The 23,495-nt window shown below is 37.7% G+C and overlaps 1 protein-coding gene across 1 annotated transcript in view; it reads right to left on the bottom strand.

The window, feature by feature from the left end:
* DGKH (diacylglycerol kinase, eta) overlaps window positions 1–23,495 on the bottom strand; it is a 243,155-nt gene that overhangs the window by 85,548 nt on the left and 134,112 nt on the right. Inside the window, exons 4-11 of the mRNA XM_006884615.1 lie at window positions 20,439–20,543; window positions 20,043–20,175; window positions 11,833–11,939; window positions 10,087–10,212; window positions 5,338–5,440; window positions 3,986–4,145; window positions 1,483–1,591; window positions 1,219–1,358 (exon numbers count right to left, since the gene is read on the bottom strand). Coding sequence (XP_006884677.1) covers window positions 1,219–1,358; window positions 1,483–1,591; window positions 3,986–4,145; window positions 5,338–5,440; window positions 10,087–10,212; window positions 11,833–11,939; window positions 20,043–20,175; window positions 20,439–20,543 — 983 coding nt within the window. The remainder of the gene's footprint in view (window positions 1–1,218; window positions 1,359–1,482; window positions 1,592–3,985; window positions 4,146–5,337; window positions 5,441–10,086; window positions 10,213–11,832; window positions 11,940–20,042; window positions 20,176–20,438; window positions 20,544–23,495) is intronic.

Consider the following 23,495-nt stretch of genomic DNA (forward strand, 5'->3'; position numbering starts at 1 on the left):
ACTGTGACACTGATGTGTCAAATGCGTTAATGGTTGGTTACCCAATGCAGACAGAGAGTGGGGTGGAGCTCCCCGATTAAAACAAGCCTGGAAGGAGGAATGGCATCCACTTCCGTAATAGCTTGCCTCTGGAAACCCTATGAACCTGGAGAGAGGATGAAAGGCACCCAAGGGTCGAGGACTCTCCTTCATAGGGTCGCTATGAGTCGCCTGTGACTTGACGGCACTTAACAACAACAACATACAAGCAGACAGGTAAAATAAGCAAATGGGACAACACTTACAGGTTCACAGATATTTCAACCTTAATATTAGTCTATGCTGAAAATATACCCATACATGTAGCAGAGCCAACACGAAGCAAAGCTTTTTAAACTTTGTAATCCTAAGTAACCACCCTGATAAAATGAGTTGCTGATCCTAAAGCCTTAAGACAACAGTCTTGGGGGACATCAAGGCATAACGTAATCCACAAAGGTGATGATCTAAATCCTACTTTGATGCATAGCAACTGATGTCGTCTAAGCAGCCATCTAAGGTACAACTATTAGTCTCTCTTTGTATGAAATAGAGGGGAGGGAAGGAAAGCAAAAATATACAGAAACAAACCAGTCTAAAGGCCTAACAGACCATGCAAACCTCCACCTCCAATACTCTGAGAGCAGAAGTACTAGATGACACCTGGCTACACTCCTGAGGGCTCAAAATAGGATCACACCAGAAAACCCTGAGGAGAGTGGGCAAAAAATAGGGAACAAAATGAAAAAAAAAATATGTAAGTAGCCAGGCTTCCTGGTCTCATACAGACTGCTGGAATCTCCAAGACTATGGCCTGTGGGCATCCTTCTAATTTGGACAAAACTCACCCACTCCCAGGGTACAACTCTCTGCCAAACAATAAACTGGGTTATAAAGTGAACGATAACACAGGAAGCATCCAATCCTTAGAATAACCAACCATATCAGATGAAAATAGCAGCATGAGCTCAAGGAATTCGCCCTGAAGAAGGAAGGGGTAGGAAAGAAGGATGAATGGAAATAAGAATCATAGAGATGGAAGAGGAAGAGAATGATTACATTGTAGGTACTGTATTCAAGTAATAAAAGGCTGAGTGGAAAATCAATTAGCTTTGCAAGTTTTCACTCAAATCACAATAAAAAGAAAAATCTTTTTAGCATGTCATTTCCAAACTAGTTTTAAAAAGCACTGACTCTTACCTGTCCAACATTTTGGTACTGGCTCGTTCTAGCTTCTCTAGGATCTGAGGAAGTTGGGTGTCATCATCATAGGAACCTCCCCAGCCAAGGACCCGAGCAAGGTCATTTCCTGTACCCAACGGCAATACTCCAACTTTACACTGAAAGAGAGCATGGAGGAGGCTTGAGACAAGAGGGCAGAGCAGAATGCCTGTGTACATCTCTCCGTAAGGAATGGTTAGTATGCAGTCATGCTGTGACTAATAAAAACAAAGGAGCACTTGCCTGTTTGATCAAGTTGAGTTTATCAATTTCCGATAAAACCCAACCAACACTTCCGTCTCCTCCACAAACAAGAATCCGGAAATTATCAAACTTCTCAAATAACCTTAAACTAAAAGTAAAAGGTATTCCATTTTAGTGTAAGTAAACAAAAAATAAAATATTTCCCCAAAACTTTGTCATTCTATATCATTTCCTCCTGTGTGATTAATTGCCTTTGAAAACCCACTGGAGGATCAGCTATGGGTCAGTTCACACTTGATGATACACAAAAAGAACAACATATATGTATTTAGTGAGTTCTGGAGGCCAAGTGTTAAGAAGATGCACTGTCAACCCTAACATGTGTGGTTCGAATCCACTAGGTACTCTGACAGAGAAAGTTGAGCAATTCCCTCCCATGTGATTTAAAGCCTCTGAAAACTCACTGGAGAATCAGGTATGGGTTGCTACTGACTTGACAGCACATAAGAAAATAATACATTAAGGAGACCTGGTAGTGTAGGGTCTAATGTACACCATGGACTTTGTAGGACAAAGACGACGAGTCTCATCTTGTAAAGATTTTCAGTTCTGGAAACACAATAGAGAGTTGTAATGATGTGGAACTGTCCTGCTGGCAGTGGGTTTGGGTTTTATTTTATTTTGGTTTATTCTTGGACAGTGAATAGGGATGATAGAAAGAGAATTGATGCCTTTGAGCTGTGGTGCTGGAGAAGAGTGTTGAATATACTGCTAGGAGAACAAACAGGTTTGTCCTGGAGAGGGTGAAGCCAGAATGTTCCCTGGAGTCGAGGATTCTGAAGCTTTGTCTGACATACTTTGGGCATGTTGCAAGGAGGGACTGGTCCTTGGAGAGGAACATCATGTTTGGGAGAGTGGAGGGACGGCGCAGGAGAGGAAGACCCTCGATGAGATGGATCTATTCTGTGAGTGGAGTGGTGGGAATAAATGTGTCAGAGACAGCGAGGTTGGCACAGGATAGAAAAGCATTGAGGGCTCTTCTACACAGGGTCGCTATGAGCGCAAACGACTCGATGGCACATAACAACAACAACAACAACAACAACAACAACATATTCTTATTAAATGTGAGAACTCCTACTTACATATTCACTATCCTACAAAAGTTAATTCAACGGCAGTTTTTAATTCAAGCCCACTATTTAAAAAAGACAAAGGAATTATAAGTAAAAATGGAGATGTAAGTAGAAGGAAAGTGAAATGAGAACATAAATGGAAACACACACACACACACACACACACACACACACACACACGGAACCACCAAGAAAGAAGACAGAGAGTAATCATTTGTCTCTTCCTGTTTGAAAGGTGTACTATGAAGAGCTCATTCCTACAAAGTGCCAGACTTTGTGGACCAGTAAAGACTACAGGAACCCCTGAGAATGTCATAAAAAATAAGCACTGAACTTGGCATTGACTGTATTCTTCCTGAATGTCCTTGTTAAGTCAATTAGTAGTCTGGTTTATAAAATCCACAAAATCACCTGTGAGTAACTACTCCCTTACACAGTCAACTACATGAGAGCAAATGTTCAACATTTATTTAAAAGCAAAGATGATAAGGCAAGGAGGAGGTAAGAAGCTAGAACAATGGAAACAGAACACCAAGAAATGAAATAATGAGAGTGCGGACACATAATGAAACTGTAACCAATGTCATCAAATAAGGTGCATAAAAATTGTTAAATAGGAAAGAAATTTATTGTGCTAACTTTCTCCTAAAATATAGTAAACTATTGTAAAACTGAAAAAGGGTATCTAAAGTTGCAGGCATCGGCATCTAAAATTCCATTAATTCTTACTGTTCTGTTCATTGTCAAAGTACCAGAGCCCAGCAAAGAGGTTAAGTGGAGCTAAGAAAAATCTCAGCGACATTTGTTGGTCTTTGATGCATATGACACAGTATCTTCTTTTAAAGAAAGGTCGAAGACAAACTAAAAATTCCTTCATGTTATCTCAAGATAAATTTTCCCTCAAAGTAACTACTCTATGTAGGGTCCTCCCATTCAAATTCTTAAGCCATACAATATGTCCGAAATCAGAAAAAGATGGCTCACAAAAGCATTTCTCTGCTGTTTATGTGATGGAGTTTGAAAACTCTGAGGACTCAACTGTGTTTAGACTCAGGATAATGACTGCTCATTTGTCTTATATTCAGTCAAATTAACTAATACTTTGTAATGTATATACATCAGTACTAGAGTTTTGTGCAAATAATTTTCTATTGTTATTGTATATTTTAAAACTTTTCCTAAACAACTTTTAGATATTTCAGAACATAAGAATGTGATACAAACCTGAAAAGGCTGTGTTAAAAAAAAAAAAAATTTGTTTTAAAGCTTTAAAAAGAGGATAGTGAGAAAATCAACATAGAATGATATTTACATGAATTTACAAGTTTCACAAGCCTAAAAACGCCAGACCATTCTCCACTTAAGGCTAAATTTCATCCAAACAAAATGTATCAATGATCAATTACCCTAAACAAGGACCTCCATTCATTAAATCAAACACCTGAGCCGGATTTAGCAGCTGCTTAAATCGACGGAGGAACTTGACTCCCAGATTATCCCCACTCTTGGAATTGACAAAAACCAGGAGAGGACTGACACAGAATGAAAACGTCGCTGTACAGAAACCTGGAAGGAAGCACAGTACAGAATCAACCTGGTAAGCTGTTCTTTTAAACTATTGACAAAAATTCAGAGAAAAGAAGATAAATTAATAAAAATGAAGAGTAGTACTTGAACAACAAATTAGACACTGACTTCCCCCTCCAAGGCAAAAAGGGATATGTTTATCATTCGCACACTAAGAATAGAGACCTTATCTTTTTATATATATTCTATAATGAAAAATCTTACCAAAGACGAGAAAAATAGGAATCATAATTTCCGACACACCACATGTTTTAACTATACTTACTAACAAGAAAATTATCAATTCACATGTCTAGAAGAATGTGCATATTCATATTCAGTATAATAAATGTTTAACTGCTCCTTGCTGAGGTCTGAGGGTATACTCTAACATTTCTATTCAAGTAATAGAGCCCTGATACATGAGAAACTGCTGTGTTCATATGTGTTGCGGAAGGCTGGAAACTGTCATGGCTGAAAGAAAAAAAAAATCGCAATTTTCTACCTATAAATGTAGATATATGGTTTATATATCTATAAACTATACCAATGGTATCTGTTTGTTATACTTCTGCCATCTATTAGTATAATTCAAACAAATTTTTAGAAAAGAAAAAAAAAGCACTCTATCAAGGCAAACCATTAGTGTACAATAAAAGCCTTTTGTGGAAGACTCAGCTTCGAAGGGAGGTGATTTATTAGGATGTTGTTCCCAATCTAGCCATTATAAACAGGCTCCCAGCACTTAGGGCTAATCTGTAACATTCTGGGAAAAGTCATTGGATTTACAGGAATATGAATTCTTGCAATGAAATGAAAGAAAAGCCAACTGCTGTAAGAGCAATGTTACTAGCTGAATTATGGGAGTGGGAGGAACTTATAAAAATTAACCTTTTCAAATAACATTACAGTAAAGAATAATGACCTTATTTGCTGAAATTAATGTAAAACTATGTTTACTATGCAGTCATTTACCATTGTGACAACTTTAATTTTAAAAATACCCTTCAAAATTGAGCATACTCTTTTAGTAATCTGAGAATTATTATATGAAAACTGACTAGAATAACCAATTACAATTTAACTTATTCTAAGAAAATAAGTATATACATCCATGCTAAATATTCCAGAAATTAAACATATACACGCAAAATATACCAGGAATATATGTACTTACTCTACCACTACCTACCATCAAAGTCAGTGCTGTTCAGTGCAATTGGAGGTAGGACAGATACTTTACATTGGCCAAGTGGACACACGGGAGGGAAAAATTCTTTGCAGGCAGTGTGTATCTAATAAAAAACCAAAATTTTATGAATCACAAAAACATATTAATGTTTGGCTATTTTATAAATGACATTTCTAGATAATTTAGAAATAATTGTATCATAAAAAGTTCAGGAACCCATAAATTACTTTAACGGTACACTATTTAATGCCGCTAAGGAATGGGCTAATCAGTTTAGGGATAGGAATCTGATTTGGGTCTCTGGAGCCGATTTACGTGACTGTCTTAGGGCTACAGCAAATGCTGTGAAGACAAGTAGAGAAGGTAGGGAGTCGGGAGTCGAGGAGGGAGAGGGAGGAAGCTAGCTTGTGTTATTCTATCCTATTATATTTGTACAGAATATAATGGAAATAAATACAACAATTTCTACTTTTTCTCAGGGGTCCTATAATTTTCTTTTCATATTTCTTTTTTTAAAAAAAAAAATTTATTTTAGGGAGCTCTGGTGTATTTGAGGGAGCTCTGGTAGCCTAGTGGAAAGAAGCTGTACTGCAATACCAGAGGGGCATGGTTCGAATCCACCAGATGCTCTGCTGAAGAAAGAGGGGCAATCTCCTCCTGTACCAGTCAGAACCGATATGATGGTACACACACAAAAAATAAATTAAAAAAAAATAAAATTTTATTATGTATTGGTTTCTTTACAAAGTTCACATACATTGTGTTTCACACTATTCTTCATTCACATTGTGTTTCATACAATCATTCCCACGCATTATGTTCTATAAAATAAATCACCATTGGACTATGCACACCATTACCCTGTTTTTTTTGGGTACCTGCCGGATCGTTCCCACTTCCTTTACCTCTACCCACCAAACTGCGAACCTGTGATTTTGCCCCTATTCATCCTCATCCCTCTGCTCCCATCCCTTCCCCTTTTGGATCCCCATACATATTTTACTAGTTATCTTTCTATTTTTACTATAATGGTCTTATGTAGTATTTTTCCTTATGAGACGGAGTTATTTCACTCAGCATAATGCTCTCCAGCCTCTCCCAAGTCATGTAGTATTTTTTTAAATAGCTGCTTTTTGAGTTTTCATACCTCTTTTAAGGGCATTTTTCTTATTAAGTTATGCATCTACAATTTTATTATATATATATATATATATAAAATACTAACATATACATTTAATATGTATAGTTTGACATACATAGGCCTATTTTCTCTGTTTGTCTTAGGGTTCTATAGGGAAAAGGAAAAAGTCCTATCATCACATATCCCACAGTCTAACTAAAAAGTGGTACATATCCTGGGCTCTTAGTAAATATGGAAGCAAACCATTTTCAAAGTCATTTAAGATGCTAGTGAGAACAAAAGAAGTCTCTCCTTAACTAGGTAAGGAAAGACTTAGATAATTTAAAATACTTTAAATTTAAAGTTGTTTAATTTAAACTACTTAATTAGGGCTAACAACAACAACTGAGTAGTTAAGGAAAGACTTAAGGTAACTAGGGTACACAACAATAGCAACTTAATAATTAAGACTGAGATAATTTAAAACACTTTACGGTCTTACCAAAGCAGACTTTGAAATGTTATCAGTAAAAGTAGATCTTTCAAAACACTTATTTCATATGGCTTCATTTCAATAACCCTTTTAGAAAACTAGATTACTAATTAAACCTATTCTTATCAAATCTTTTAGTAAAATAATGGAAGTAGTCATTCTTATTCTGTGAATGAACTAGTTTTGAACAGTCTCCTGTTATGATTTATAATAATTAAAAGGTCACTTCCTTGCTGCTGGATTTTAGAAATGGAATGTCTTAAAAGGAATAAAATAATAAATAAGAATCATAGTGCAAAAGGCAATACACAAGAAGGGGATGATTAGTAAGTATAATTAATTAATTATGCTAACAAATGGTAATTGATCTTCTAAAACAAAATGTCTATGAATGCTTATATGAAAAATCAGTATGATGTGTAAGCTTTCATTCAAATAGTAAAAAAAATTATGGAAAAGAATAAAGAGCCCCAATGGACAAAGAAGAAAAAAAATAAAACCACGAGTAAAACATTAGAGATTATACCTTCATCATATACAAAGAAAAGGTAAGACTATGCTAGTGCTAGACAATGTTGTTTTTGTTGTTGTATGCTGTCAAGTTGGAACAAACACACAGATGACCCTCCAGGGTTTTTAGAGGCAGTAAATCACACAAGAGAAGACTGCCCATCTTTTCCTGTGGAGCAAACGGTAGATTCGAATCGCATGCCTTTGGCATTGCAATGCAGCTTCTTACTACTGGCCACCAGAGCTCCCTCCTAGATAGTAGGTACATACTAGATAAAAGGTGGGAAAATTATGTGTTCACTCAAGGTGGTGAAATCATTAGTGTTGTGGTGTTGTGTTTGGTTTTTTTTTAATTATCTATCTGATGACTGTGTTTTAGGTACTGGATATTCTGCGGTTAGAAACTCAAAATAAAATGTAAAGAGACAAACAATGATCTATTACTGCTGAAAAACATTCACTGATAATCCTATGGAGCACTGCACTACTCAAATACCTCACCAAGAGTTGGAATCAATTCAGTGGTAACTGGGATAGGAAATGCAAAGACTAGAGACATCACAAGCTGATGGTGGCTCCAAGCCAGGATGTCTAACTTGCACAGGATGGGACAAGGCAGTGAGAGAGAATTTCAAAGCGAAGGGGATTATTTGAATTTGGCAGCAAAAAAAAAAAGGGAGGAAAAACATTCAAAATGCCATCTCTTATCTACTGTAGCAATACCCCTATTCCACTTGTAACATTGTTTAAAGTTGTTGATGAGTAGAGTGGGCAAATGAAAAATCTAAATAATTTTTACATTAGTAAAGTTCAAAACTACCGATTAAATATAAATTTTGTTATGTACTGTTGAGTCGATCTGACTCAGCTGACCCTCTAGTGAGTTTTCTCCTAACAGCTGCTGATAGATTCAAGCCATCTGCCATTAGACTGGTAGTGAAAACATTTAAATAAGTTTGTATTTTATACTGGTTTGCTCACAAAGTTTGTAAACATTGTTTTTCACACCAAGAAAACGCTTTATCCATTAGGCCATCAGAGCTACCTTAAATAAAAGAAGGAACATAAATATATATTTCAGGTAAAGATCTTTATATAAAACATTCCTAAATTAATTCACCACACACCTAACTTTAAAAAAATATTTATAGCTGAGAATAATAGAATTGAGAATAGAGAAATAATTCCAAGGTTGGGGTCCCCCAAAAAGAGAACAAGGTATAAAAATTTTAAATCCTGCTAACGTCTAGCACTCATTTAAGGACCTGAATAAAAGTTTAGGGTTTATGGTTGCATTGCAATTCCAAAGAGAGATTATCAGTTTACAGTCTGTCACATTAGATGACTTAAGAAAGTACAAATTATCTGTTACACTTAAGTAGAAAGTTGCAGGACTTAAATTTTCTCTGTGGCCCACGGAATCGAGCTCACTGATGATGAAATCAACCCCTCATAAGCACATCTCTTACATCTGTTGATCTACACCACACTGACTAAAGCAATGGGTTATCTGCTTTTGCTTTTGGGCCACCTTCCAAATGCAGGCCAGTAACCTTAAGGGGCTCAACATGCAACAAGACACCAAATAGCTCCAACAGTGATGTAATCACACTTAGCCTGTCCTCTTCTCAGTGCTGCTATCAGCTGTGTGTGGTCATGTAGCCCCTTGGACAGTCTGTGTGGCCTCACTCCTGGTCTCCTGTCCTCATGTACACATGAGGCCAAACGTGGATGCCATTTGGTCCAGTGAGACCATTCCTCAGAGCTGATGGTGGATACCAGCTACACGTCTTTGAGTTGATAGCATAATTCCCTACCCATGAGGCCACCAGAGTTTGTCTAAAGGTTTTAAAGGCCCCCAAATCTAGACTTTCTTAGCACTTGACAATGAATGGGATGCAGCAGCTAAAGCAGAGGAAGAGACTCTGGCCATCAGCTCCTTGGTTTTGTCCAGGAGGCAGGTGGGGTGTTGGGAGTTGCAGGTAAGTCCTTTGGACTTCTCACCAATCTATTTATGTTCATTGAGAATCCGGATTTCTTCTGCAAGATACTGAATCAGAATCTACAATTGAACAAAATCCTCCAGCATTCTTAAGTTACTAGGTGATTCCGGTTATGTTTTGTTAACATAGAGATTATGATTCAGTACTACTAGGGCAGAAATGAAAATTCTCAGCAGAGGTCAAACCAAAATGAGCTGGTTCAAAGGCTGGCCTGTCCTCAGGCTGCAGAACATCAGTGGAGCTGAGGACAGAGCTCCCTCCTCCCTTACTTCCTCTCCCTCCACTCCCACCACACAGGCACCAGAACATTCTTCTGGTCTCTGCCAGCAGCAGATGAGAACAACTGGAATCAGGTTCCAGGACGGTCATAATACAGTGTCCACACAACAACCAAAATCACACAACATGTGATTTTATAAAACAGACTGTGATGTTAAGTAACCCATAGCACAAAAAGGACTTCTGAGCATGACCAGAATGGAAGGAGGTGAAGGGAACCACACGGGGTGTGGTAGCCACCAAGCCCTGCTCCTCCACAAATTCCTTGCTCTGTCTGTAAATCAAGAGTAAGAAAAGGTCACAAAAAGAAGCTAATTATAAAGAATAAATCAGGAAACCCTTACCATTGCTTTACACCAAAGGCATTTCCAGTCTTGCAGACGGAGAACACTACCGCACGTTTTGTCACAGACAACACATTTGGCGCTGACGGGCAGGTTGCCCTCCAGCCACTGGTGGGGCATGGCTACCTGAGGGCAGGGACAAAGGGTGTGCATGTCAAAGACTGGGAGAAACAGCATCCTTCATTCTTATTCTAGTGAATAAACTCAATGACTTCTGATTCTCTAGTATAGTTCATGACATCTACCCATTTAACAAACATTACCAAGTACCTACTACACCCCAGGGACACTGGTGGCCTAGTGTTAAGAAGCTGCACTGCAATCCTGCAGGCACGTGGTTCAAATCCACAGCTGCTCTGCGAAAGAAGTATGGGCTATGTCCTCCCATGCGATTAACCGCCTCTGAAAACTCACTGGAGGGTCAGGTATGGGTTGGTGCCGACTCTATGGTGCACAATACATAGCTATACCCCAAGTAGGGTGCACTGGTGGCTTAGTGGTAAGGGGGGTTGTGCTGTCAGCCCAAAGGCACTTGATTTGAGTTCACCAGTTGCTCTGAGGGAGAAAAGATGGGCAATATCCTCCTGTGCAATTTACTACCTCTGAAAACTTGCTGGAGGATCAGCTGTGAGTTTGTTTCAAGTCGATGATAGTTATCAACAAGCTCCAAGCACTATCAGGACACAGATAACACAGGTGCCATTGAGCCAATTCTACATGCGGCTGCCCCATGGGTGTCGGATGTAGAACTGTGCTCCACAGGGATCCCAAAAGCTAATTTTTGGGAAACAGCTTGCCAGACATTCCTTCCGAGGTGCCTTTGGGTAACCCTTGAACCATCACCTATGATTAGGAAGCAAGTAGGATAGTCTTCTGCACAATCCAGGGACTGTAATATATGCGTAAGTAAAAACTGGGTAAGGGTGAAATCACAGAGTTGCACAATTTAGTGAGTGGAGGGAGTGGGTAAAGGAAATGGGAAAGATTTAGTGGGGACCTGGGGGTAATGGTGGGCGTGGTCCAATGGTGATTAATTTTACAAAGCATAGTGAATGAGAATGATTGTATGAAACACAATATGAATGAAGCATAGTGTGAAACACAATGTATACAAACTTTGTAAGCAAATCAGTATAAAACAAAAAATTTAAAATAAACCAAAACTGTGCCTTTGAGGACTCCTAGCAGAGCTAAGGAGCAAGGCATTATAAAGGACTCTAAAGTGATCATTAAGTGTTATTAAGATTTATATAAAAATCTCCACTAAGCCTATTCCAACCCATGATAACCCTCCAATTGAATGGCCTCGTCTTTTTCTGAAGGAGAAGCTAGTGAATTTGAACCAATGATTTGTCAGTTAACAGTCTAGTACATAACTTAACTACAACACCAGGCTCCTTATGTAAAAGTAGAAGGAGCCATAAAGCATGGATTGGAAGGTTGGGACTCTGCTTAAAGAAAACTCTTAAGTCTGAGGCGTGAACACTTGAGCTAAGCCTTAAAGACTCCTTCAGGTTTGTGAAGTCAAGAACTACTCTACTTGCCCGCCACAAAAGACAAGTTCACAACAGGGAACACTCAAAGCTATGAAGGGCTGAAGGAAAAAGCAAATCTCATTATTAAACAAAACTTTCCACTGAGTCCTCCTCAACATGTCCCTTAACTACCATTTCAAATTCTTCTCCACAGAGAAGAAAACAAAGACAGGTATGCTGGAAAGAGACAGAACACAGAAGAGGAACTCACGCCATCTTCGTTCTCCAGAACTTCCTTCCCGATGGAGGCCAGAGTCGTCCACTTGCAGTTGTTTGTTGCTCGCACTGCACACCGCTTATGAGCCTTGAATTTGCACACTGGAAAAAAAGAGAAACCAACTGTTTAAAATGATGAAGCACTTTCGTACCTCTAATTAAAGAAAACTACAACAAAAGACACATTATCTTTCAAAAGGTAAATTACTCTTCAACAGTAACAACAGTATTCTGACAAATAACTATGCCTTTTTGTGAAGTACTTTTATAAAGTTGTAGATAAAATTATACGGAGAAAGATTACACTGCCTTGTAAAAAAGGAGAAAGGAAACTGAAAAGAATGAGCATTTGAAGAGATGAGAAATAACATACACACAAATGCATACAAAATTCAGTAATGTAATGGTGTTGGTAGCATTCTTCTCTTCATTTGGGAGACAACTGCATGAGTGTGTTCAATTAGTGAAAATGCACCGAACTGTAGACATTGAATATCTGTATTTGCTGGGTTTCAGGTGGCACTGTCTGCTTCACGTTGTGTGGTGAGCCCAAAGGCTAAGCAAATCCACCAGCAGCTCTGACAGGGAAAGGTGGGCAGCTGCCTCCTGATCCAGCTTGGGAAACCGTCAGGAGGACTGCTCTGAGTCAGAAGCACTCACCAGCAGTGAGCTGAGACTGAGTATGTATAATATGTTGCTGCTGTTGTCGTTGTGTACCGTTGAGTCAGAACCAGCCCATAGCTGGCACTCCAGTGGGTTTTCAGAGGCAGGAAATCACATGGGAGGAAACTGCCCATCCTTTTCCCACGGAGCAGCTGGTGGACTCAAACCGCATGCATTCAGGATTACAGTGCAGCTTCTTTGCCTCTAGCCCCCAGAGCTCACATAACAACAACAACAACAAAAATGTATAATATACTTACAGTAAAATAAAATTTTGAAAATATTGTTCTGATAAAGGACAGAGCTATTACACAAGAATTCTAAAGTCAAAATTGCCACTTTATGTTCTCAGGCAACATGGGAAATCTGTTGATAGGGTCTTTTAAAAGTTGCAATGAGTAATTTAAGGAAGGGATAACAAACTAATAATGTTTCCACTATACATATCACTAACTATCCCGAGCCATATTATTATAAAGTAGCCTGGGAAAGACTAGAAGCAGCAAGCAAGAAATGTTGTTGTTGTTATGTGCCATTGAGTAGCTTGCGACTCATAGCGACCCTATGTATAACAGCCCTAAACTCTGCTCTGTCCTGGGCCAATTGCACTGTCTCCGACACACTCATCCTGATTACCCCAGTCACCGAATCAATCCACCTCATAGAGGGTCTTCCCCTCCGGCACTGTCCCTCCACCCTCCCAAGCATGATGTCCCTCTCCAAGGACCTCTCCCTCCTTATAACATATCTAAAGTATGTCAGACGAAGCCTCAGAATCCTTGCCTCCAAGGAGCAGCCCGGTTTAACCCTTTCCAGGATGAATCTGTTTGTTTTCCTAGCAGTCCATGGTACCCTCAAAACTCTTCTCCAGCACCACAGCTCAAAGGCATCAATTCTCCTTCTATCCTCCTTAGTCACTGTCCAATTATCTGATGTATAACAAGTGACTGCAAAGACCATGGCCTGTATCAGACCTTGGCACCAATAGCCAGGAAATTAAAAGACATATTGCGATGGGAAAGTCTGCTGTTAGGGACCTCTCCAAAGTACTGAAGAAAAAATAGATATATGTAAAAACAAAGAAATGACAGATTATTTTGGAAAAACAAAATGTAAGAAAAAACCCCAATGATATCACAGAGATATGTGGGAAAACGAACAATGCTTGAGAAGAGTCAGTCTGTGGCACTCTGGTGGCTTGTCCATTGCTGTGACTGTGGAAGGTCTGCCACTAGTATTTCAAACACCAGTAGGGTGTCCTGTGGTGAAGAAGTTTCAGTGTCCCTTCCAGAAGAGGTAGACTGGATAAAGTATCCAAAGATCTAGTTATAAAAATGACTGGCCACCGGAAACTTACGAATAGAATGCATTGTCTGATAGAGAATTTATATATGAATCTGTCAAGTTGGAAAGCCCTCAACATACAAGTAGGGAAGAGCTGCCTCTTCAAAGTCAAGTCGACCATAATGGTTGGGATGGAGTAAAGTTTTCAAGACACCCATCTTCTGATACAGCAACTCAAAAAGTGAAAAAAGCTGTAAATTTCCATTAATAATCAGAACATGCCATATTCAAATCATGCTATTTTTAAATGTTTTATGAATATCAAAGTAAAGCAATAACTAAAAACATCTGAAGAATTGGTGACTTTGAGTTCTAGTGCTGATGAAAAATATTAAATCTACCCTAGACTGTCAAAAGAGCCCTGGTGGCACAGTGAGTCACAGGTTAAGCTGCCAACCCAAATGTCAGAAGCATGAATCCACCAGTTGCTCCATAGGAGAGAAACAGGGCATCTTCCAGCAAAGAGTGATCACCTCAGAAACTTGACAGTGGGCTGCCCTGATTCAGAACCAACTTTATGGCAATCAATTTGGTTTTCTGCCAGAAGAACAAATCTATTTTGTTAGAAGTAAAGACAGTAATGCTTGTTAGAAGCAAGGATATGAGCTTCCTCTCAAGTAGAGTTATCAAGAAGGACCACTCCCTGGAGAAAGACCTCTTGGTTGGTAGGGAAGGGTGTCAGCAAGAAAAAAAGGAAGAAGACTCTCAAAGAGATGAGCTGACACAGTGATGGCAACAACAGGCTCAAACACAGGTATGATTATGAGGCTGGAGAAGACTAGCAGTGTTTTGTTCTGTTGGATATATGGAATACCATGGTTCTATTGGCAGCATCATGACAGGCCATGAAGAGAATGAAACTGTTAACAGTTTAAGCTTGCTTGGCTCCACAATAAACACTCTTGGTACCAGCAGCCAGGAAATCAAAAGACTAATTGCATTGGGAAAATCTGTTGTCAGGGACCCAACTCTCCAGAGTACTGAAGAGCAATGATGTCAGTCTGTAGACTAACGTGCACCTGATCCAGGCCATGGTCTTTGTAATTACTTGCTATGCATCACAGAGCTGAACAGTGACTAAGAATGACAGAAGAATCGAAGCCTTTGAGTTGTGGTGCTGGAGAAGAGTACTGAATATACATTGGACTACGAAGAGAACAAACAGGTTTGTCCTAGAGAGGGTAAAACCAGGCTGCTGCTTGGAGGCAAGGATTTTGAAGCTCTGTCTGATTTACTTTGGGTATCTTGCAAGGAGGGACAAGTCCTTGGAGAGGGAGGGACATCATGATTGGAAAGGTAGAGGGACAGTGCAAGAGAGGAAGATCCTTGATGAGATGGATTGACTCAATGACTGGAGTAATGGGGGTAGATGTGTCAGAGAGCTGTTGTACACAGGATCACTAAGAGTCAGAGTCAATGCAAATGGCACATAAAAACACACACTGGAACCAACTCTACAGCACCTAACAACAAGAAAAAATGAAAATCTGAACTTGGCTACTTTTAGAGTACCTATTACTCATACATTAGTGGATACTAATGTTACATGAGTATTTATTTCATAGATAAATATTTAAAAGTTGAGATCCTAATAAAGTGACTTGTTACAATTTTAAATGCAAGGTGGTATCTTTTAACATGCTCATTTTGGATTTCTAGGTGTCAATTATTAACAATTTTGGAATTTTGGGTTGGTTATACAGCATTATTATAATTTTCCTAACTTGATATACACTAAAAATTGAGTGGGATAGGTCAAATAACTGAGATGGCTATAGTCAAATGTTCTAATGTTTTGTGTAGCTTGAATAGTTACACATGGCCACTTACACTGAGCTGGTTCTTCTGTATAATATGCTAGTCTATAAACACTGGAAATGTTTTGCTTACCTCCTCTTTTGTATACTGTGACACACTCCTTCCTGGAAGTCATACTATTTTTATCATAAATAATTGTGTGGCTTCACACAGAAAACAAACAAACAAAAATGCAACTGACTTTTGTTGCTAATCAACAAAGAAATTGAAAAAACAGCATTGCAGGGAATAAGCTTAGCTTGAAAAAGAAAGCTTTACCATAACTGGTTGGCTCTCTTTTTCTCTAACACAAGTAAGTGACTGTTTATATACTGTGGTTGGTTAACATCTCTAGGCCTGGGCCTTTTCAGATATTATGATCTTTCTTCAAATTGTAGTGTGCCTGGGTAGTGACAAAAGTTAAGCTCGGCTGCTAACAAAAAGGTTGAAAGTTTGCGTCTGCTCATTCCATTGTCTGTGATCTGATCATTGAAAACCACATGGAGACCAATTCTCCTCTTAACACTCACAGGCTCTCCAGGAGCCAGAGGAGACTCCACAACAATCAACTGATGGTCCTAACATCATTTGCATCAAAATTTCCAGGGCGCTTTTGAAGTATAAACGCATTCCAAAGGCATAAAGTTAATCCTAATTCACAGTGACTCTGGAAGGCAGAGTAGAACTGTTCCCCAGGGTTTTTAAGTCTGCGCTAGGTCTAAAAACAGACGACTGTCTTCTGTCTTTCCCAGGGAGTAGCTGGTGGGTTTGAACTGCTGACTTTCTGGTTAGCAGCTAGAGGCTGGAACCACAGTACCACCAGGACTTCTGAAGTGCAAATAGGTAACTTGACATTATCAACAGTAAATGTTTCCCTAAAAAGAAAAAAAAGTAAAAGAATGCAGCAGAGTATATAATTCCAAGGGCTTGGTTGGTGGGGTTTTTTTTTGGTTTTTTATAATCTTGCCTTTAAAAATAAAAACACACTTTTATAGTACTAGAATTCTTCATGCAATGAGTACTGAAAATATAAAGTTATATAATATATAATGATAATACCAATCAATCTACAATTATGGTCATGTAAGCAATGGAAATAAAACAGGCATCTTGATTTGTTGTGTGCCAACAAGTTGGAACCAACCCATAGCTGACCCTCCAGCAAGTTTTTAGAGGCAGTTAATTGCATGGGAGGAGACTGCTCATCCTTCTCCCATGGAGCAGAACACAGATTTGAACTGCATGCCTTTGGGATTGCAGTGCAGATTCTTACCACTAGACCAACTTCTCCAAACAAGGTATTCTGAAATAAAGTACTTTCCCCTGACCTATAAAGCTATAGCCATACTTTTAAAACCAAAGAACTTAAAGAAAATATTAAAATAAACTGACATTATTATATTTTATTGTAATATTAAATCTTCACCACAAAGAACATTTAAAGTGGTAAGCTGCAGTAAAAATCAAAATTTATGAGTATGTGTGCTGATATATTTATGCTATTTTGTTGCTGTTAAAGAACTGTTTGATTAACTGTGAAAGAATTATGTTCTGAAATGATAATGCAAATTCTCAACTTCTCTTACTTTCTAGTGATTTCAACTCACTGCAACCTCTTAAGTCAGATTAGAACTTCCCCCCTCAGGTTTCCAAAGCTACCATCTTCATGGGAGCATAGCATCTCATCTGTCTCATGTGGAGCAGCTGGGGGGTTCAATTCGCTGACTTTTCAGTTAGGTAGACAAGCACTATCCATTGTGTGAACAAGACCTCGTCCAACTGATTAAGGGAATTTAGTAAGAAAATGATTTTCCTCTTATTTCTTTCAGGTAGCATTTTATATGTTAAAGGTTTTAGAATGATGTTCATTATTATCTAGCTAAGGCAAATCACTACAAACTCACTGTGGAAAATGAGAGTAGGAAGCTAGGCTTCACACTAGAAGTTGGATCTCATTCAAATACAGTTACTCATCCTCACTGTTTAGTGACCACTGATTAGATTTGCCTCTCCACTATAACTTTCTGAGATGGAGCAGGAGTGGTGTGATCTGAACAGAGTTACACTGTGAACTCAAAGGGAGAGCCTTTCTGGTGGCTGGGACCTACCAGGGTTTCTGAGGGAAGACAAGCAACCTCCTACCTTGCTATTTACAGCCTCAGAAAATGTGCCTGGAGGGTCGGTCAGCTCTGAGTATGTTCCTGTTTGACTATAACGAGTTTGAATGGTTTTGATATGGTTGTTTTTGGGGTTTTTTTACTGTGACTTTTAAATTTTTTTTTATATTCTATACCTTCAGTTTGTCAAGAAAGTTAATCCACTCAATTTTTTATTTTAGTTTGTGGTGAATAGTTCTAAAGTTTAACTTTGATCATAATCAAACATTCTGAATAAATCAAGTTTTTATTAAATAAAATATAACTTTTTTATAATCATTAAACTTTTGAGGATTTTCTAAAACCTTCTGCTATAATTCTAAAAATACTAACGGGCAAGCTGTTGCAGCTTTTTAAATTTTACCATCACAGGAACTCTAATCTACCAGTAGAGAAATGTTAATATGTTATCTTCAAAGAGATAATGCAAAAATCCAACAACTGAGGCTTAAAAAGAAAGTCGGGAAGACCCAATTATTTACAAAAAAATTTAAAAAAAAAGTGTTTCAATACTCAAGTTTCTAATTTTCATCTGCTGATATCACTGTAATTTTTTCTTTTAAAATGCTTGTAAAGATATTTAGTCATTCTATATCTTAAGCAGTTAAATGTATAGGAGCATGATAAGTCTCAAATCAGAAGAACAGCAAGATTTTCTTAGATCTTGTGTCTTTATTAGCATGCTGGGATGGGAGATACTGGGCAGCTGTAAAACAAATACCAAATAACATCATGCAGAATCAGACACCTGCTTTTTTTGATTACCAAGGTTCTTAAGAGTAAATTGCCTTTACAATCAAGCTTTAATCTAAAATATGTTTAATGCCTCCTCTAAGTTATTGTTTAGATTTAATTAAAACCAAGTCATGAAACAATCTGAAACTACTCACTTCTTATAGACCAGAGTCGTGAACTCTTGGAATTTATTTGATGATATTTTCTTATGTATTATCTCTCAATTAATTTCCACAGTGCTTTTACGTTGTTCAAATAATTACTTTCTAATAATAAAATTTTTATTTTAATTGTAATTTTAATGAAATTTTACAAAAAATGTGCTTTTTCATTCATTTTGTTGCACGTTTCCCTCCTTTCCCCTTCTTACAGTTCATTTTCTATTTTTTTCATATTCATATTATTGCACAATTTCTTCCGCTCCTCCCACACCTCAGTTCAAATAATTATTATACAATTTTACAGATAAGGAAATAAAGCTTTACCTGTCCTGGTCATATGGTAGATATGGAATTTGAAAACAGAAGATTTAAATGCAGACCCCTGTCTTGTGTTTCTTAGGTAAAATTTGTATAACATAACATTAACTATGTTAAAGTGCATAATTCAGAGGAATTTAGTACTTTCATGAAAAGCTTTATTCTTACCTATGATCATATTAAGCAGACACAGTAATGATACATCCCCAAATTGTTATGTACTAAAAATCGTGATCTCATTAATACTTAAATATTTAGCTCTAATAAAATTACATCCAATATTACTTAAGAAATTGTGTGTTTAAAAAAATTTATGTATTGAGGAAAAAAATGGTACCAGTACTAAAAAGCAGTATATACTACTGTAATTATTGGGGTATAAAATCGAGAAACTCTAAATAAGCTATGAGATATTCCTTAATAATTGAGAACGTATTTGCTGTTAGTGATCTTAAAGTGAAAAATAAATCACAGATCCCGTAATGAGGGGGGGAGGAAACCAACACAGCATAGAGCTTATTTTTAGATAATTTTAGAGAAATGAGAAAAGATGACATTTATTTAAGTTAAACAAAACAAAGTCAGTGTTTTAAAGAATGCATTATGAGGAACAAATATTCTGCCAAAGAATATATATTATCAACACCGATTATCTTCTTCCCTATAACCAATAAACACAAAATAAAGGATGCCTGAATAATTTTTTTTAAAGTCCTAAATATTATAGAAGTTTCAACATAGTTGCTTACCCTACAGTAGTGAAATGCTACATTTTCACCCACTCTTTCTATCAGATGATGTTGTAATGACTATTCTTGTGGAAAAAAAAAATTCTCAAATTAGTCCCATCTATACAAAGCTTGAGTTTAACTCTGAATGGAAATTAAAACAAGGTTTCAGCTGTGATAATCCTGGCCACCACCTCCATCTAAGGCAAATGTGATTCTAGAATGAGAGCTTTCCTGTAAACAACAGAACAAGTGCACAGCATGTTTAACGGGGGGGAGAGAAAACGCTGGGGGCTACAGTACCTTCACAGGAGAGGCCATGGGACGTGACCCCAGAGAGGGTCTCTCTGCACACATTACAGAAGGTGGGTCGGGCATGGGAGCAGGCGTACCAGTTATGCAACCCTGAGAAATGTTCCACATTAAACTGGGCCACCTAGAAAGGAGAAATTAGCACAAGTTGGCCAAACCAGAGAAGACGACTAAAGACCTGGCGTTGCTTAGAATGCATATATAATTATGACAAAATCCTCAAATTTATAATTTTTACAAGTAAAGCACTTTGCTTCAATCAGACAACTTCAAAAACAAAGTTTTAAAGTGTTGCTGAGTCTCCACGTGTGGACACAGCACAGCACATCTCCTCAAACACCTATCTATATTCCCTAAGAACGTGACTTGTACAGGAGATGCTTTTACCTCAAATGGTTCTTTAGTCTGTACAGACTTGAGGCAGCTGATCCAGTCCTCCATCTCCTTCCTGTTGTCAGCACACAGCATGATTCTTCTGAATGGTGTGATTATCTGAAAGGGACAATTCAGTCTAATGATGCTTAATAACCAGCAAGAGAAAGAATTGTAAACTCTAAGATTCCCTGTTCCACTTGCCAACCTCACGTTCTCAAAGAAGAATGGAAGATTCTCTGTGAGCATAAACATCTGAATTATCTGCATAGGATATAATGTGGTCTGGGAAAGAGAACAAGCCCTTGCAATCTTAAGAGTCTTGACTTGCTCTCCAATTCTGGTGCCACATGCCTATCAGACTAGTTAGTTCTTTGCCAACGGCTAGGAAGGTAAATTAACTACCTTCTTATCTCACAGTACTGTGTCCTGTAAATTTATTTTTAATATACTTCAAAATATGTGATGGAAGGCTTATAATTTATGTAACTGTTTTAACACAGAAATATTTAAAAATTAAGAATCAAAGGAACATAGTAAATTATTTCACATCTTATTTATATTATATGACGATTATCCTGTATTTGGAGTAACACTGAATTTACACCACTACTCTCTATTTTAATCTGATCTACTGCCTATTTTAATCTAAAATAGGTGCAGGATTTCTCCCCATTCTGTAGAATTCCACTATTAACTATTTTTTAGTAAATAGTAAGGAGAAAAAATGATCATAAAAGTATTTCGTTGACTTTACGGGAAAAATATGTTACTTTCATCTTTATTTCTGCCAGTGAAATAGACAAACCAATTATAAGAAGAACCTTAAAGCAAATGAAATGAAATGAAAACCCGATGCTATTATAAGCACCAAAAGCACTTCAAAAGAGAGATTCTGAAATGACTGGTAAGAAGCCCCTTTTTATGTGTGAAAATAATATTCTGGTTATAATCTTTCAGTTATTAAGTTCTACTATTTACCACAAAGAAGAGGACTTTTGTTTACTTGTGGAAGAAGAGCAGACTGTCAAACGGCGAACTAGAAACGACTCCCGAATAATAAATTATACATTTACTTATCTTACTTTCTCAGGTTACAATCTGCTCCATCACACCATAAATATATTATCTTGTGATGTATTATGGCATTGATTTTTAAAAATATCAAAGAAGGCACAGGCATGTAAGAGAGAAAGAAAAAAAGATTTCTCCTCTAAAGGAAGAAAACAGGTAAGCTTGTCACTACCATTCTTAGAAAATAAAACCAACATTTCAAAAGTAGAGAGAGATGAGCCTAATCTCAGCAACTCACCAGGCATCGCCTGCTTCTCCTCTTTTGCTGGCTTGGGCTCGACAGTCCTGCCTCAAACCAGGAGGCCTGTAGTATATCTGACAGGCACATGCACTTAAATACAGCCAGCCAAAAGTCACATGGAAAGGGAGCACCAACCATTCAGCTTTGACTCTTTTCTAATTGCATATGAAATGGATGAGAACCTCAGTTTTGCATTTTCTTCTGTTTTCCTCTACCATCTCTTGATAAAGCTTATTAACAGTTGGTCATTTCTCTTCCTGAATAAATAGTTAATGCAAAGAGAAATGCTTCCCTCATTACTTAGGAGCCAAATGGATGCTTTATTGCTTCAAATTGTTTTTCTAGGACAGCACATCAGGTGAAGCACAGAGGCGCCATTATATCATAATACACTGCTGGCTCAAAGGACCAGCCCCGCACTCCAGAAATCTCCAAGTTCCACTGGACTTCCTCTCATGACCCGGACAAACACCACCTTGAGCACCTCCCTTTGTGCTGTCCTAGCTTATGTAACCATAAGGATTCCCTCTCTTTCATGATGATTTTAAAGCAGAGGAGTATTATTCAGATAAACAAAGCTTCCTATTTCATTCTTTCATCTTGCTCTTCGTTGAATTCTAAGTGAAGCATGACTGATGGTTTTAACTATCCTTAATGCCTTCACATTCTTTAAAAGTCACTGAGAATTCAATAAGAAGGGGAGCAAGAAGGACGGAAACTGGCCTCCCATTTATCTTGTCGTTTCTTGGAGCTGTACAAATCCTTCGATTTGAAGGGGTACAGTAATGTATGCACCTTACATGCTGATGGAATAAAATTGGCAACTTCTCATTTTTAATAAAAGTTTTTAGACAGACAATAATAAAGATAATATAATTCTTATTTTATAAGGAAATAATAAAATTTTTTCTAGGCCTTGTGATTGTGTCTATGAAATCTACTGATTATAAAATAATATTAATATGAGAAGACGTCTTCACAAATCATACGATACATCTGTCTGGCTCCAGAGTTGTAATACGAAAGACACACTGGAGACTTTTCAGGAGCATACCAGTCTAACTGAAGATAAAAACCTTTTTTCCCAGCGTGATCCTTGATCAGACCTTAAGTTCAACGTCCTTGTAATGATATACTTTTTCTCTCAAGGTCTTTATAAAGGAAAATATATGGTATCATAAATGTTGACTGACAATAGTATGGCTTTACCCTCTAACTGAAGCCTGCTATTTTGAGAAAGTAACCCCCTAAGATAAGGTATATCTTACTTGGTAGGACTCTGAAAATACATCTGAACCAGCTTTTTTCTTGTGGCAAATGAATAGGATAGGAAAACAGAAGGAAAAGACATGTTTCTCTCACCTCGTGCGGACGGGGCACTATGTAGTTCCTAGAGGAAATTGCTTGAGCCTGTTGGCAGCCAAATTCAGGAAATTTCTAGAACTGGAAGATTTTCCATTTTCCTGAAGGATCAGAAGCTTCTTTTCCTATAGTCTTCCCTGGTTTTATGTTCCTTTCAAATCCACCCTTACTATCTCTTTCTCCTTCCCCAACATTCCTAAACAATTTTTAGGCACATCTGAACCTATTTCAGTAATTCGTTTTTCTAACTGTAACCATGACTCCCACTTCAGATCCGAGAACAAGTTCATCAGTCTGTTCATTCACTCAAGCACATACTGTGTGCTGTACATCAGCACCTAGAAAATCATATGGGCACTACCTTCATTAGGCTATAAGTGAATCAAGTGTTTTGT

Source organism: Elephantulus edwardii, unplaced genomic scaffold (assembly GCF_000299155.1).
Source record: "Elephantulus edwardii isolate Elephantulus edwardi_28Jun2011 unplaced genomic scaffold, EleEdw1.0 scaffold00036, whole genome shotgun sequence".
Lineage (NCBI taxonomy): Eukaryota > Metazoa > Chordata > Mammalia > Macroscelidea > Macroscelididae > Elephantulus > Elephantulus edwardii.